The sequence below is a fragment of the Pangasianodon hypophthalmus genome, chromosome 8, assembly GCF_027358585.1.
Source record: "Pangasianodon hypophthalmus isolate fPanHyp1 chromosome 8, fPanHyp1.pri, whole genome shotgun sequence".
Classification (NCBI taxonomy): domain Eukaryota; kingdom Metazoa; phylum Chordata; class Actinopteri; order Siluriformes; family Pangasiidae; genus Pangasianodon; species Pangasianodon hypophthalmus.
The window spans coordinates 22,183,336-22,200,950 of record NC_069717.1 but is presented as its reverse complement, the minus strand read 5'-3'; the positions used below and the strand labels follow the sequence as shown (position 1 = coordinate 22,200,950).

At 38.6% G+C, this 17,615-nt stretch overlaps 1 protein-coding gene across 4 annotated transcripts in view; it reads right to left on the bottom strand.

The window, feature by feature from the left end:
* The window catches only part of mtor (mechanistic target of rapamycin kinase), a 92,444-nt gene that overhangs the window by 72,523 nt on the left and 2,306 nt on the right, over positions 1–17,615 (bottom strand). For all 4 annotated transcript variants that reach the window (XM_026925220.3, XM_053236008.1, XM_053236009.1 and 1 more), the window contains 16 exons: positions 17,251–17,483; positions 16,545–16,745; positions 15,623–15,757; positions 15,218–15,493; positions 14,644–14,752; positions 14,198–14,381; positions 13,917–14,045; positions 13,565–13,809; positions 12,202–12,417; positions 11,106–11,311; positions 10,457–10,579; positions 10,058–10,141; positions 9,474–9,566; positions 7,507–7,641; positions 5,174–5,303; positions 1,001–1,251 (listed from right to left, as the gene is read on the bottom strand). In XM_026925220.3, the coding sequence (XP_026781021.1) occupies positions 1,001–1,251; positions 5,174–5,303; positions 7,507–7,641; positions 9,474–9,566; positions 10,058–10,141; positions 10,457–10,579; positions 11,106–11,311; positions 12,202–12,417; positions 13,565–13,809; positions 13,917–14,045; positions 14,198–14,381; positions 14,644–14,752; positions 15,218–15,493; positions 15,623–15,757; positions 16,545–16,745; positions 17,251–17,483 (2,750 nt within the window). The remainder of the gene's footprint in view (positions 1–1,000; positions 1,252–5,173; positions 5,304–7,506; positions 7,642–9,473; positions 9,567–10,057; positions 10,142–10,456; positions 10,580–11,105; positions 11,312–12,201; positions 12,418–13,564; positions 13,810–13,916; positions 14,046–14,197; positions 14,382–14,643; positions 14,753–15,217; positions 15,494–15,622; positions 15,758–16,544; positions 16,746–17,250; positions 17,484–17,615) is intronic.

Here is a 17,615-nt window from a genome sequence, read left to right as displayed (position 1 = left end):
ACATGTGTACACACTGCCATGGTTTTCTGTCATACAGAGACAGGAGGTCAACAATTTTGTTTATTTTTTCCATTTTTTTCAATAAAAAAATTCAACAAAAAAACTTTGTGGCTTCAATATATCGGCAAAATATTCTTGTACACATTTTACTAGCATGGGAATTTTTAAAAATAGTTTGCTTGTAAAATGGACTGAGGGAGTCTGTCCATTCATCCACTCATTCATTCATTCTTAAAGAAGTCTGTTAAACCCCTAGAACAGAGCAATCATTCATCCGTCACTCACTCTTCTGACTCCGTAACAGTTTCCAGTACATTTCATATTTGTCATAATTTCAGAGAAAACCTCAACTTTCAACTGTCACTGGAAATAGAAAAATATTACGCAAGACATTGAGGCAGTTAACAAACAGCATATTAGTGCTTATTCTATGTTGTACAATCTTTTGCCCAGCAACTACAGGCCCCTCACGCATAACAACGTAGACTGTGATTTTAAATGCAGTTCACGACATGCAGAAAATGAGAATGTGTGATTTCAGTGCATCTGTGTGGTTTAAAGTTTCACTCAATCATGAGCTTAAAAAAAAGCCGAGTGGCTAACGTCACATCTTGTGCCTTAAGGAGCTTGCGTGGATTGAAACATTGGTTCAAATGGAATATATACTTTTCCAGAAGAAAGAAATGAGACAGATGACTAAAAAAGGTTCAGAAATGCTGCTGGATTGAAACTGCCTTAACAGAACAGAAAAAAATTTTACACTCACATTCATGGAGATACTGTCAATTATATACATACTGTATAAAATAAATGAATTAATATTTAAGTGGAACAAAAGAAAACATCATAAAATATACATCAAGTACATAATTATTAAAACAGGAACTTTTCAGTGATGGTTAAATAAACTGAAATTAAAATTACACATCCTATTAAATTTTGAATACACTGCACGTATTCTAAAAATCTCTGTCTCTGGCAGCGTGAAGTGGATGCTTACTTCTTTTATGCTGGTGTCACACACTCGGATGACGTTGAGGAACGTGGGCATGACCTGGGGCAGGAACTGCACACACTTAAGGCCCAATGACTTGAAAATGAAGGTGACGGCCTGCACCACCATGGTGTGGTGGTTGGAGAGCGACGGGTCGCGCAGGATGCGCATCAGCGTCACTATGGCAACAGCTGGGTAAAACTCGTCCAGAGGTAGGTTGCCCATGTTCACGAGCATCTCGCTGGTGCTGTAATCGGCTAAAAAGGTGAGGGAAAAAAAGAGAAAAAAAACGCACACAAGTAAGTTTATTCGATTTACCAGTCTTGCGTGCGACACAGAATGAAAGACACAGGATGAGGTCAGGAGCACTCATGGAAAAGACAGCTTACTTTTTCATTCCCAGTGAAATCTGAATAATGCTAGCCAATTGTGGGGATTTGTTAAGAATCAGTACTCAAGCACATCCAGGAGTCTTGCAACATCTCGAGAACATGGCTATATGAGTTACACAATTATAGGTTGGCAGTTTTCATGACAGGACAGATCCACATACTTGCAGAAAATTTGAAAATAATTTTTTAAATAGATTTCTCTTTTGTTGTCTTTAACAGATTAATCACCTTTAAAAAAAAATCTTTGTAGAAATATTTTGATACTCGATGATGACTCAAGTCTTCTTCATCTTTGAAGAAATTCAACTCTAAATACTTCAAAGCCAAATATAGCTTTTCTGAAATAAATGGTCATGAGGATTTGAGGAGCCAGGCAGAGAGAAATATGGCCTATTTTCTATACCAAAATTATAAAATGGTTGCCTCAGCACAAAGTGACACTCCTGCACTTCTTCTATATCTCTTTCCTTCTTCTTTTTACAGTATAAAGTAAGACAAAGCAGCTGGACAAGACCTTCAAATCTCCCCCATGAGCCCACATCTGTCAAAGGCACTTTATGATGTAACATGAAACAAGCAGGACTGGATCATTTCAGTTCTTTCATTGGTCAAAAGTTGTTTAATGTTTAATGAAAGGCTGCTTAACTTAATCTCTAAAATTCCACAACTGTTCAAAATCATGTTTAACATTAGCGGTTATTAAAATTCTGCAGATCCTTGATGAACAACAGATCAATGATGCTATTTGGACTAACGTTAGTCAAATTTTTTACTTTCTCACTGCCATTCTCTCATTAACCATTCACGCTTCCTTCTCCTGAAGTGATGGAGACAATCCAGCTGAATGGCTTGTGAGTGACAGCCTTAGGCAATGCAATAAACGTAACCCGAAACCTCATTACCTTCAGCTAAGGCAGCAATAAATCTGCACAGGCTGCTTGCTCTTGTTCAGTGAACGAGCTCTGCAACTAAAGTGTCCAAAATTACAAATGGTCTTGCATGGGAGATAAACGGGACACTGAGAACGGCTTTGTGGCTTCACAACCATGCAACCCAGGAGGCAGTGCGGTTTGTGGCTGAGTGCTTCCTATGGTCGTAAAGATGTCCGATTGGCCTCACATGCACATTAAACAAGTACGTGTGCGTTTGCACGCCTGAGTGTGTGTTTGGACGCTGTTTTTCATGAGCCTCTATGACTTCATCTCCTCATGTGTTTCCCACACGCACAACACACAATCCCCTTTTAAATTCACTGAGGCGTTTGATGTTGGCGTGAACAGTGTTGTGTCTGGCTGCAGGGAAAGTTAGTAAAATTGGGGCTGGAGGCTCACAGGTGCTCGGTTTTCACTGAACTTAGAATAGTAGGCACCAGGGAGCCAAGAACAGTGGAAGAAAGTTTGGGGTGGCCTACGAAACGGTGGAAACAGAAAGATGATGACAAAAGACAGTGAAATGCAAGGTGGAAGCAAACAACATTATACAGCTATACAACTATGTACCGGTCCAGCCAATACGCTGAGTTAAAAGCATAGAATAATCAAATAACTAAGCAGTGTATTATATGATTAAGCACAAGAAAGTAAAGTATTTCTGAAAGTATTGCGGTACACTTGTATGGCAAGAGAAACGAATTTAATATTTACAAATAAATTTTATTTCAATATTGAACCCTTTATTTGAATTAGTAAGGGAGTTCAAATGAAAATTTCGGTGGCACAATCACTTTCAATCAATTCGGACTCAAATTTTCGAAACCTAAATTTGAAGAAATTTGAAGAACGGACTGTGCCACCAAAAACTGAATTTGAATTCTCTACTCCTGATTATTATAAAATTCATTTACAGCAGTTTTGTATTCAACGATCTTTACTTGACTGCTTCTTGACTGCTGTTGGCTGGATATTTTTTCCAACCACCAGTGAAATATGTGTTTTAAGACCTAACAAAAAGCACCTGTAGAAGGTTTACCTCCCAGATTTGGCACTGAGTAGAGAGGTAGGTGTACTTTTTGAGCTAAGAACTGCTTGCAGTATTTTGTTAGCAAACCTAAATATTGTAATATAAAGCATGCGTTGTGAAAATGTCTTTCTTTCAGAAAACAATTTCTCCCAGGTGATGCTTGGCTCCGCAACCCTCAGTTTAGTAGTTGAGTAAGCAGCAACAATGCAGTTGATGATGATGAGCCATCATTGACGGCACAGATCTCATTCTTCCTCCTCTCAGCAGTAAACCCGACATAACTCACATTCATTCTTATTTCCCATGGCTCCTCACTGAAATGTGGACAGCAGCCAGTGCATAGTCTTTCTAAGATGAGGGAAAAGTGTGAGCACTTTGAAGCAGTATTCCAGGCAGCAGCAGCAGCACATGCTGACAGACTGCCCCAGACACTGCCCTTTACTGAAACTCTATCTCTCAGAGGGGAGATATCTCCCACTTCCTGCTCCTTCATGTAGCCCCACTGTTAAAACCATTAGTTCTCTCCCTACACCAAAATAAGGCAGGATGAAGGACTTCGGGCCGTATTGAGCTGAGTTACACACACATAGTGAGGAGTTAATTCTAAAATTGCACACTGCGGTAATCAGATCTCAGATATAACTACAGATGTACATGCTATGTATTAAGACAGCTGTGTGAGATGTGCGTGCAGGGTGGAGTTATTCGAAAAAAGGAGTCATAAGTTATGTGCAATTCTGTCTTTGAATTTGAAGTCGATTTTTCTTGTTTTGGAGCATATGAATGCTTGGTCAGCTTATCCTTCAAACTGCAGAACAATACAATTATCTGCCTATTTTTTTCAGACTTAAAGGCAACTGCTTGTGTTTAAAGGTGTTGGCCTAGACACTTTGTATGCCTTGACTCAAGAAAAATGTGTGAAGTACATGCAGGTAAATTTTACTAATCTGAATGGGGTGCTGAAACAATTAACTTCAGCACATGTGTAAGCCTAATCTGGATACGGAAAACCTTCCCTGTGTAAATATTAACATAACTTTCAAACTCTAAACATGGCCTTTAGAGAGCAACTTGCCAACCTCAACCATGTCTAATGTCACCCATCTTGTGTAAGCTCTAAACTCTGGTCCTCATCTGATGAGTGATAAACTGAATGTTCCATCACAAGGGCAAAACATTTCCGTAGTTTTCCAAGAATATACAACACAGTTGATTAATGCAGCCCTACCCTAGTATTTACATAATGCCTTTCTGAAAAAGCTTTCAACTCCGCACTGCTGTGGTCTGGCTTTTTGAAGTGTTCTTGGAAAACACTGTTAAAGGCCAAAGAGCTAAGATGCAAGCACGCTGAAATAGAATGATTTGTGGTATAGATGTTCGGACATGTTGGGTGAATGCATGTCATGGTCTGCACCTGGTGAAGTGATGATACTTGGAAGCTTTGCATAAGTACCTAGCTGCATATAATAATGAATAGACCTAAGGACTATACAAAAGGGGACTTAAAACAGCAAATGGAGATAGACTGCCAATCAGTGAGCATTATTCTCTTATTGCGTCATTATAAAGGTGAGCAGTTTACAAAATTACAAGCTTGTTACAAGTTTTCACATGAGCTCTTCAGGATACAAAAATGACTAGTTTAAGCACAATATAAATACATGAGGGTACAGTGTTAGGAATGCTCCAGTAAGATGACTGATGCAATCAATTGCTAGTTTGTGTTAACAATTAACAGCAACCTTCCATTGACAACATGTGCGTTTTAATCGCTTAATCATTTTTTAGTAAATCATAACAAATAGCTATTACCAAATGCTGTGTTTACCTGAGTCTTGACTGGACTTTGATTCTGAAAGACTCACAGCAGAAGCATCGCGTGATTGGTCAATCATGCCAATGTTGACCTTATGCTTATATGGGTCCAGTGCGCCGAGAAGGCCTAGTACACGGATGGCCTGGGAAAGAAAAGCAGCATTTCAAAACAAAGCATAAGAACACTTTGCTGTGTTAGTGCCCTGGTTTCCCTCGACAATACAAAGTGTTGGAATGTTTGGGAAAAGTATTGCATCTGAACTACTTAAATCTGCTCTGCATCATGTTACACTATTATTCGAGATTTTCACTGAACTTAAAAATGGGAGAGACCGTACTGAAAATGCGCGTATATGTAATGTATAAAGCTGACATACTGCAATTTAGGTAATGAGGGCTTGCTACAAACAAATGGAAAATAGGAGAAGGATTCTGCTTGAGTGGTGTAGTCAGTAAATCATAAAGACAAATTCAAAATCTAATGAGGACCCAGTTGAGTTTTATCCTAAATAGTGAAATAAAAGTGTTGCTGTAAATATTAAAGAAAATGTGAAGTGTTATCCTAGATATTTATGTAAAATTGATGAACATGAAAATGAAGATAATGAAGATGATAAAGATGAAGTGTCATCATAGATACTGAGGTAAAAGTTAAGTGTTGTACTAGATATTGAATATAGATATTCAAGTTAAGTTCCTAGAGACTGAAGTAAAAGTTCATTTTTTCCCTAGATAGTAAAGGTTAAGTGTTAATCCAAGTATTGAAATAAAAGTTAAGTGTTGTTGTAAACATTAAAGAAAATGTTGTGTTATTCTAGATATTAAAGTATAAGTTAAGTGTTAACTTATATATTGCAGTAAAATTTAAGTGCTATTCTGTAACTCAAAAGTTATTAGAAGTAAAATATCTAGATATTAAAAGTAAAAGTTAATTGTTTACATACATTTCAAGAAAAAGTTGACTGTTTACATATATGTTTAAGTGAAATATAAGCTTTATCTTAGATGATGAAGTAAAAGTTAAGTGTTCCACTGATGCAGTTTCCTTTTTTGAAACAAAGCTGATCAAAAAAATCAAAAACTGGAGCAGTTTGTACCGCCTCCAGCACCCTGAAATTATGAACCATGAAGAAGAGAATAGGTCAAATCATGGCGGGAATATGCTGACCACCGCAAAGAAAAGTAGGGTTTGGGTTTTTTTTTATGTTTTATATCTTTAAAAATTATTTTGTCTGGGGAAATTGATATCAACAACTTAATTAGCATACTTAAGAGTTGTAAATACATCTAATTATAACTTATTTTGCTAAACAATCATTAGTGGAGAAAAAAAAAAAAATTTAAGACTGCATGTATTGACAATAAAAACTGTCAGAGGTGACTAGAAGTCATAAATATTTAGAACTGCTCAAATCTGAACTGTTCTCCTGATACTGGCCGAAACGTTAAAGAGTTATCCTAGATACTTTGCTAAAGGCGTAAAGATAATGTCAGACCTTGGAATTACAAAGTCTTTTTAAGACTTTTCTCAAAAATGTAAAGAAGACTATACATTCTAACGAATTAAGATTATACATGCATCATTTACATGCAATGTGTTATTTGCATGCCACTGAATATTTGTTAGAAGAAATTTTAAAAAATCAAGTCGTAAATGATCATTTTGACATGTATTGAGGGTCAAAAAATATTCTTGATCTTGAAATGAAAAGAGTTGTCAGACAGAACTTTTTACAAGGTCTTGACTTTTGGGACTGGACAGGAGGATCATTCTACCACTGACGAGTCAAGATACGAAAATGTTTAGACTGGATGTTTAGACTACAGACAAGCATGTGCCAAGCACCCTTAAGTTAGCATGAGAGTGAAATAAGGCAGTAATGTAGTGCAGAGGACCTTGGAGGACATGAGTTTTAAATTTGCTTCTTGCTTTCTTTTCAGAGACAACATTATATAAATCCCACAAAACCCACACAACATATATATACTTATATATATATATATATATATATATATATATATATATATATATATATATATATGCTTATAGTGTCTGTAGTGTGTGTGTGTGTGTGTATGTGTGATACATGACTATGTGACAGTACATGGTAAAAAATTTTTACACAGCTATACAGTTAACTTTATACTATACCAGTATAAATAAAATACACTGATCAGAGCCATAACCTCTGAAGGTGTGCTGCGAGATATTCAAAAAGTGAAATGGAATTGTATGCTTTTCATGCCAGGCTTTCATACCTTCCCTTCCTGTCCAGTTAAATTTTATTCATATGCCTTGCTTTTAAAGTTATGGTCACATCTCAGATATGATGACCCTTTTCTCACCTCTCGCCTGATACCCTGGTTCTGCTCTGTTTTTAGGAAGTTGAGCAGCACCTCCAGCAAAGACGGATACTTCCTGTAGGGTTCCACCACATAGCCGGTACTGGCCACCTGCTGGCCCAGAGTCCACAGTGCCACCTGGTGGGTGACAAAATGACAGGGGTTACTGATGCAAACTCCTTTAGGCAGCTGAGATTAATGTACTTCTTCCTTCAATAATTCCTGTACTTCTAATAATGAATTTTACTTTGGTCAGTTTATTGTTGAAAAAAAAAAAAGTTATTGTAGTTATTGTAAAAAAAGTTATTGTAAAAAAAAAAAGTTATTGTAAAAAAAAAAAAAAAAAAAAAAAAGAGTTAATCTTGCCCTGTACCCTGATACTTCTCATTCACAATTAGCCAGACTGTTATTTTTGGGTGAAGCATTCCTTTAAAGAGGAAAGAGGTAACTCGAACTCTAGGTAACGATATACCATAATGCTGTTAAATTCTTGAATCTGATTGGTTGGAAGCTGTTGACTAATTTTCATAACAGCATCTCTGACAATAGTGTTGTCTGTATTTCAATCACAGGTGTATATTAAAGTGCACTGTGTACACTGTCATTTCTCTAGTAACAACTCCTTCATAAGACTTGTACGGAAGACACATGCTCCACATAATTTAACAATAAAAACATTTTGTTATTTAACAACAAAAAATGTATAGAAGTTGCTCTGGTGAGGCTTTCTGCAAAGACATTTATAAAAGAAGACTTTAAGCTGTTGCTTTAAATTTGCCACTGCAGGAAAAGTCTTCAGAACAGAGGACTTTGCAATTTGAGGTTGCTCAGTTATGACACGCTGATTTTCTTTTTAACTTGTATTAACTTCGAGTGAGAGGCCAACTGTTTGTAGCTGTTACAACAAAAGTGACAGCAGGAACGAACTTGCTTTATGGACGTACGACAACATTATATGTAATTACAAACTGTCAGAAAGCATGACGATGATGATGTCAAACTGCTATTGTATAAAAGGAATAAAACACTTCAAGATGTGCTGTTACAGAAAAATAATCTTTGGGGTGGTAGCAGTAACTGCACTCGGCCAAATCACAACATCCTGTTGTTCATTTTCCTATACCAGCATGCCCCTTCATGTTTTATTCCTTACTTACAGCATACACCAGACAACCAGCAAACAGATTCTACAAAGCACTATTTGGTAAAATGAAGCTCACTTAAAGGATTAGACAGTGAATATCTACATGGCATAATTCATTCAGAACCTTCTGCTACTCACACTACACCACACAGGTGAAAAAACTCAAAAAGAAAACAGGATCCGCAGTTAAGAAGTGAGGTTTTTTGTTTCTTTGGCTTCTGTTTTCCTTAAAAAAAAAAACCTCCCAAACCCACTTAAATCACCTTGGCTTTAAGATATCTCTGATGAATGTAGCAGAGAAAGTTATTAATGCGGGAACTGGACCTTATCATAGTTGTGTTAACTACTACAATTTCACAGCACCTGCACTGAAGTTGGCTCCAAGCAACAGCGAAATGTGGTTTAGTCATTTCGCCAAGCTTTACAGTGGGAACTCTGCCACAGAGAAGTGGGAAATGCAATACACCACTCATAACACGCATGCCGTGACTAACAGTGCTGTTTAATTCACTATAGGGGGCAATTTCAGAAATTAAGAATAAGCTGACCTGTGTATATAAATAGCTTCACAGGGCAAATAAAAGACAATTACAGGGAAAAAAAAAAAACGTGAATGAGCCTGAAAATGTTTCATTGTTGTTATTGTCATTATGAAAAAATGGCAGCTTCTGCTGTACGTGAACTGCATAAAACCACATAACAAGATATGAAGTACCAGAGAAAATACCAAGAATTACATCTGATAAAAATCCTATATCAGTAATATATCCATTTGAAACCTGAAATCATACTAGATCTAGACTTTTTGGTCATTTGATCATCATACCTGTCTTTTGGCCAAAGAGGACGAGTCCTGAAGCATGTCCATGATAATGGGGAAAAGCTCATCCATCCACTTTCTCATCTCCAGACCACTCACCTGCCACCACACACACACACACGTACACCTGGTCAATTATAAGCGAGGGTTTATTTTATTCAATAAATTTTAAAAAACTGGTAAATCCACTAAAAATGCAATCTATTTGTTGGTACAATCATTTAATAACCATCCATTTCATCACAAAGCAATACTGGAGAAATTATGGTTATACGTGTTACATGTTTACTCCCATAAAGGTAGATCTGCAAATGTTACATACTGTTTTGTCCACTTCAAACAATCACTATTCTCTCCATTCTCTCAAACCTCCTCTTCCTGACCTTACTCTCCTGTACATGTCCGTCTGTACTTCCTGCCTCTTCTCTGGCATCACCTGCACCCTCTGTTCTCTGTACAGCTACGCTAACCCTAATCCTGATGTTTCTGTGACCCTGCCGTGTCCAGTAGCTCACCTGATCAGAACAGCATTTGGGTTATTTACACAGCATGACAGGTCACAGGGTCAGCAAGGAGTGAAAGTTCCATACCTGAGCCAACTCCCCAATGGTAGCTAGGACGCTAATGACTACGCCAGGGTTAGGGTCTGGATCCTTCAGCTTCAAGATGAGCGCCTATATGAAAGGCAATGGTGAGATTCAGTGAGCTTATACATAAATAACATCAAATTAAACAATATAAAGGTGGAGTGAGCAATAGTACTGTCTAAACATGCAGAATACACATAGATAAATGATTTAAACGAGAATTATAAATACTATCTTCTACTTCCTACCACAAGCACCAGACAAACTTAATAAATATAATTAGTGGAGGATATGGCCAATAAATTATATCACGGTAGTGTTCGCAACTGTGGTGATAGCTACCAATCACTCAGTCAATCTCACTGTATTGGTATAATTTGGTATAATGGTATATGATTATACTTTGAGAATGGGCTCCATGTAAGGCCTGATGAGCCGAGGGGCATTGGACACGAGGTGGCCCAGCATGCGGGCGCTCTGCTCCTTGTTCCGGCCCACGCCGCTGTGCTCCAGCTCAGTCAGGATCTGAAAAATAGCAATGTTAAGTCTGTCAGGGGCAAAGAAAAAGGAGTAGTTCAAATAGAACTTAAAACATTAAATTTATCCCTAATCCATATCACTATCTACATTAAACACTGATACATTCAACATCTCCAATGCATTTATAAGGTACTTACAAAATGGTATCCTGTAAACCATTCCAAACAGAATTAGATTTTATCAATAGGTTGTGTAAAAATAATAGTACATGAAGCTTACATAAATACCTTACAAGAGAGTGCATAAAATTTTTAAGTTAGTATGGGGCAATGAAAAAGGAAGGACACAATGTTACTGAAACGAAGTTGACAAAATATTTGTCCTTGGCATAAAGTTGGTTGAATAATTACTCCATCTGCTGGCAGCTCATGAAACTACACCCTAATAAGGAAATCTCTTCCAAAAATTATGGCTTGGTGTGTAAATGAATGTGTTAACTTAATACTAATTCATTTCAGAACTGTGTAAGACAGATTCAAACAAGAAGAATGCATTTAAATTGAACTGCTACCTGAATGAGCATCTTCCGCAGAAAGGGCATAACGAAGGCTGGGTTCATGCTGCTGAGGCGGCCGATTGTGCAGATGGCCAGTTCTCGAATCTCAAACACTTCATCGTTCAATGCCACAAAGAGAGCCTGTAAGTTCTCGGCCTGTGCCAGGTGGGCATCGAAGCGTTCATCCAGGGACGCCAACACACAGTATCGGATGTCGGGATCTGGAAATATCATGAAATGGGAATCAAAAGTAAATGTTAAGACAGAGATGAAAAATCCATGTAGCACAGTTTTCAGCATATGGCAAAATCATCTTACAGTTATTCATTTTCATAGAAGACAACAAGCGTCCATAATACACTGCCAATACAGCCACATTTTCAATACAAACGAAAAAGGATAAATGATGAAAAACATTAGTATAGCGTTTGCAGGGCTAAATTACTAAATAGTATTATTACTAAACAGTTCTTGTGCACAGAAAAAAAGACCAGTACAGCATTTCTTTCTTTCTTTCCTTCCTTCTTTCATTCTTTCTTTCCTTCTTCAATTCCTTTTTCCTTTCTTCTTCCCTTCCTTCCTTTCTAACTGCTTTATCCTGGTCAGGGTTGTGGTGGATCTGGAGCCTATCCATGCACACATACATTCACACACTCATTCACACTTGGGGGCAATTTGACCTACCATAATGTTTGGTCCAAACCTCTAAAACTAAAACCGCTTTCTGGACTATTAGAGAATTTGTTCAGAATTTGTGAAGCCTGAGTAGTTAGGGTGGAAAAAAATGTGCATGACTGCTGGGTTTAATCTGCATTGTTGTATGTGGTTTCAAATTCAATTTAATTTATATTTCTGACATTTTTATAAAGGCACTCAGGAGTTTGAGCCTAAGCCTGGAGCATTGAAGTGGCCTGTCTGTCTTTTCTTTGTTTAGCCAGTGTTTGTCACCGATGTCTGTGTCATCACTATAACAACAGATGCACAAACTTAATCTCATCATACATTGGGTATAATGATCAGATTTAAGAAATAAATTTGATTTGCCCTGTACAACCTGCATTGCTATTATTAACAACATAATCTACAGCTAAAATGAAACAGTCTTTCCCACCTGGGTCTGTGATGCCTACTACCAGCAGTTTGCTGAGGACGTCAGCCACCACCTGCACGGCTGTCTGGCTGACCACGTGGCCGTGGCCACTGATCAGGTGGATGGAAGGCGTGAGGAGACGTGAGCAAGTCCGTGCTGCCTCCATGCGGATTTCTTTGTGCTCGCTGTTCAGAAAGTGGTCGGCACAGTGCCGTACAAACTGTGTTAAGGAATGACCTAGAAAACAAGCAGCAGGTAAGAAGAGTTAGTGCAGGCAGATTCCACAAATAAGCCTTCATCATGTGGTTTGAAAGTCCGGCACATATCAGCACCCTTTAGTGCAAGGACTAAGTATGACCAAAGTTGCCATATTTCCTTCGGACTACTGAAGGACAGTTTTAAATTTTAAGTTAGCGGACATGCTCAAATGGTGTTTTACCGTAATCCCATAATCTTACATAACGTCATGTATCCTCTATAATTGTGTTATTTCCTATGTAGGGAGTATATATGTCACTGTGTGCTGGGGTGTGTCTTAAATAATATAATATCTAAATTCCTGATGTGCTGTTAAAAAAAAAAACAACAACTCCTGTTTTTTTTTTTTTTTACATTGATCTTGAGTATCCTGGGAAAACTAGCTAAGTATAAGACATGAAAACATTACAGTGAGTAAATCAACAAAAATAAATCTGAAATAAACTACTTTCATATCCTTTTCAAATTAAAGCAACATAATCTTCATTTTCACACATGAAAACACATAATGTAGCTCTGCTGCTAATGTCTACCCTGTCTGTGGTAGAATAACATTACAGGCTCTTTAACATTCAAATGCATTTAAATACTAAAATATTTGAAGTGATTAAAATTCAAATGCAATTTGTAAATGAACAACGGTACAACACAAAAAATATAAAAATCCTGAACAGTAGTGTGACACACCTGCTCATAGAAGGGTTTCCCCCATTTTAATAGTCTACTATTTTAGAATAATAGTGAAAACATTAACACTATGAAATAAATAAAAACATCAAGATCCTGGGTGAAGATTCATCATGCAGCTGGTTGAGAAGAATTTAAACTATTTTACTATTTTACATTCAGGTTTTTTTTTTCTTCAAGCTCTCAAATAGGCAGAGCACTTTTGCTACCTGCTTATAAATACAAAATATCTGACTGGGGAAACAATTTAATTTTAAGTAAATATTAAACCTTAATTTAAACATTTTTAACACCATGAAAACTATATCCTCAGTTGAGGGTATACAAGAGTGTATTCCAAACTTTTGACTTGTGTAACAAGGTGCTGCTGAGGATTATACTGACAGCAAAATCGCCCACAACATTTAAAGAGAAAGAGATAAGAGAAAGAATGTTCTACCCTCAAACTCAAAGCTGCCCAGGGTGCGCAGAGCCAGAGTGATGCTGCCCACATCACTGGCCTCAGGGATGTTGGTGAGGCTGGGGGAGGCCAGCTGGTGTGCAAGGCCTTTGGGCATGCCCGGATGCCGTAGCGGCTTGTGCATCAGCACCAGTGACAGCATCTTGAGCAATCCATCCTGGATATCTTTCTTAAGTTGAGGAATTTGTCGGCTCAGGTCGTAGAGTACGGCTGTCAGCGCAGGGCTAAGACAGAGAGAACAAAACCAGCATGACGCATAGACTGTGTAAGTTGTTTTTGGTGCAGAATGGACAAAAAAAGATAGGACTGATTCAAGCATTTTAATTATTACCTAAGTCCAACAGCTAACATCGGCTCTAGAAGCTCCTTGATATCTTGATGAATGCTGGGTCCCATAGCTCTAGACAGCATGCTGATACAGGTGAAGACGGTGGCGTCTACCTGCATGGTCTTCTGTCTCCTGAAAGAGAGAAAACAAAACACAAAGAGTATTTAACATCAACTGGATAGCAATGTCATACTATATTCACAATTTAATGTCAGTTACTCTTTTCTATCCCATGCAGAAAAGTCTAATTCAAACATTCTAGTGTGATGTTTATTAGTTCTTACTTATGTGCAAAGTCCTTCGGTGGCAGGGCTGCTTTAATGATCTCGAGGATTTTGGAAAGGTAGGGCTGAATCTCAGTCCTCACAGCCACCACTAACAGCCCGAGAGCTTGGAATGCAGCTGTGCGTTCTTTCTCTTTCTTCAGACAGCCCAGCAGGTGACCCATCGTGTCCGACAAATACTGATCTGAGAACACACAGGCAGAAAGTAGGTTGACATCAAAGTTAAAGATTTAAAATGTTAATAACTGCTAAATCCGATCGGATTATGATTATGCTTTATATATTGTTAGAAGGGAAGGTTTAGTATCAAAACACCAAAATATTGTCAATTATCAGATACTTCCAACTTAATCCCAACTGCAAATTTGATATCAGTCCTAGTCATAGATTTGAATATTAAAACATAACATTAGAGAGATTGTTATGGAGTTATCCAGAGGCACTACCTGTGAAGGTATGTGGCTGGAAGGCTGCGAGGCGAGGCAGCAGGTTGAGGATAGTCATCTGGATGAGAGGATTTTTAGTGGTCCTGTACTTCAGCACCCAACGGCACACCTGATAAAACAACATGTTAACAAGTGATATACAGGAAAGGACCAGTCTGTCTTTAAGGAAAAAGAGCAGAAAACATAAATAAGAAGGGACAGGATCTTGATATTAATCATTCAGTGTATGCAGCTAAGAATCTTTTATTCAGCATCTTTTATAACACAGTGCTGTTGAATTCTCGAACATGATTAGTCTGAAGGTGTTAATTCATTTTCCATAGCAGCATGGCTCAGACTATAGTTCCTGCTCTTATTCAAAGCACAGCTTTATAAGTAATGCAAAGTAAATTTTCCACAAAATAAAGTCTTAAGAGCAAAGGATGTTTCATTTTGTGGTTTCTAAATAACAAGATAAGCAGCATCTTACTAACTTTAAGAGAAAGAAAAGAGAGGTTGATGATGGGATGACGGTTATTAATGTTATGGGAACTTGACAAAGTGTGATTTCTGTGTGAACTCTGTGATGCTTCACCTGATCGAAGCGCTCCTCCATCAGCTCGCGACAGTAACGGCTCTCCACCAGCGTGCTCTTGGAAGGCACTGGCACAGCGCCAAAGCTGAGGAAGCATTGCTGGCTGCTGTAACCCAGGAGACCGAGCAAGGCGTTGGACTGCGGTGGCTGCACCGACTGGAAGCTGGTGAAGGGTGTGATGTGGCGCGGCTTGGTGCCAAAGCCCATCAGCTCCTTGCAGTACTTATCATGAACCAGCTGCTGCTGCGTGATCTCATCCATCTCCTCTCGCAATCGCTGACAAGGAGAGGCAGCAACAGTGTGTGAGAAAGGGAGAGTAAATGAGACATAAGATGAAGGACATGGCGTTTAAAGCACAATGCTGTCCTTTTACTTGTACAATTAAGAGGAAATTAAGACGCGTACCTCTCCCTCCATGCTGCTGATGCGAACCAGCTCATTCAGAATCAGCAAGGCGCCATGGCACCTGTCATCCTTGTTCATGCCTTTCTCTTTAGCCAGCGTCTCGTCAAAACCTTTCTCTGCCTCTTCAAACGTTTGCTATGGACCGGAATTGTATCCAAAACATCATTCATTTAAACAACTGAAGAGGAATAAAATCTGTAGGATTAATATATAGCTAAGCATACAGTTTATAGTGTAAAGGTTTGTATTTCCTTGGTTTCTGGGTGAAAACTGTAAATCTCTTATAGTTTCCTGTTTTATAGTGTTTCCTGTTGAAACCATGTTACAATGTGGCCTCAATTCTAATTCAGCAGTTACATTTTAAGCTAGTTCAAAATTTCTCATCCTTAACTCTAGTTAATTTGTTTGAACGTGCTTTAAGATGCCTAACAACTTAAAACTGTCGTCTCGTATACTTTACTTAAAATTTGAACAGGCTAATTCACAGCATTCTGCTGCAAGCAGTTAAAGAGTCAACGGGATCAGAAAAAGAGTTATCACTAGCTTCATTCAGAGCAGGAGAAGGGTAAAAGATATCAAAGCATCTAGAAATCCCATTACCAGCAGTGAAACACATAATTCGGAAAGGGAAGAAAGACCGAAGCAGAAGAATAAAAAAGAAACAACAAGTGAAAGGAAAAAAAAAAAAGTCAGAGTCACAAAAATCCCAAATAAACAGCAGGACCCCAAATGTCCTTAGATACAAGTGGGGGGAAAAGTCTCATTCAGTCTATAATTAGGCAGTATTTAGCTGAAACTCAAAATAAACAAATACACCCTCCATCCCTTTAGTGGTCTCTATAAAGTCACGCCCCCAAAACCCAAGCTGCCTATTTTAGAAATGTACTTTTCCACCATGCCATGTGAAGTGGTTAGAGCTCACCTTGTACCACTGGGGTTTCTGCATTTCCTTGGTCTCTCTCTGTGTGGTGAGGATGAGGCACGCTCTCAAAGCAGACACTGCTCCCTCACGGATAGCCTGCTTAGAGTCCCATACTGCATAGAAGATGTTGTCAAAGAAAGGCTGAACCTGTTGAAAGAAGAACGTGGGTGCGCTGACGGCCAGTTCCCGCAACACCAGCACCTGCGAATGAAAAGACAAAGACGTAACGTGAGGTTGGAGTACCCATGATCCGAGACCTAAGCCCTGTCGCAAAAAGAGCCTTAAGTGATTATTCTCCAAGATCACACTATGATGACTTTGACGCAGTGTGACACTATGATGTGCTAGCCTTCGAGGGTCAGGGGTGTACAAACTCAGTGTGTCACTACCTACTCAGAAGATTTCACTTATGAAGATTAACGATGCATTGCTCTCATTAGGCAGAGGTGAAGCATGGGGTAAATACCACTATCAGCAGGTAGCCGAATGGCATCGTGGGTACTGCAGTAAACAGTTGAGGTTTTAAATGAAAATAGACTGAAAGAAGTTAATAAATCTTGTACGCCACTGAAAATCACACTGTAATTATAAAGATTAATATGCAAGTTGTTCAGGTGGATTTTTCCTTTAAAGCCTATGCAGTAGCTCCACAGGGAGCCATTACTGAACCATTCAGAATCAGATCAGTCCAATATTTTTCACCTACCGCTGCATGGCGCCGGCCCTCGTTCCGGTCAGCTCCCAGCCACTCCAAAGCCCGCTTCACCTCAAACTCCACGTACTCTGCAGTAAACGTGTCTCCTGCCATGGATAGGTGCCCCATGGCTTTGGACGCCATCTCCATGACTACCGAGTCACTGGAGGGCAGCAGGTTACGCAGGTAGTTGGCAAAGCGGCTGATCCGTGTGGCATTGCCTCCCTCCACTCCAATCAAGCTCACTGCACAGGACAGTACGTTGGCAAAGAAACGATTAAGACTGCACCGATAATGGATCATGTTCAAAATGTTAAATACTGCTCCAACTGAAAATGTATGTGAATAAGAGGCTTACATGATGCCTTGGCTTAAAT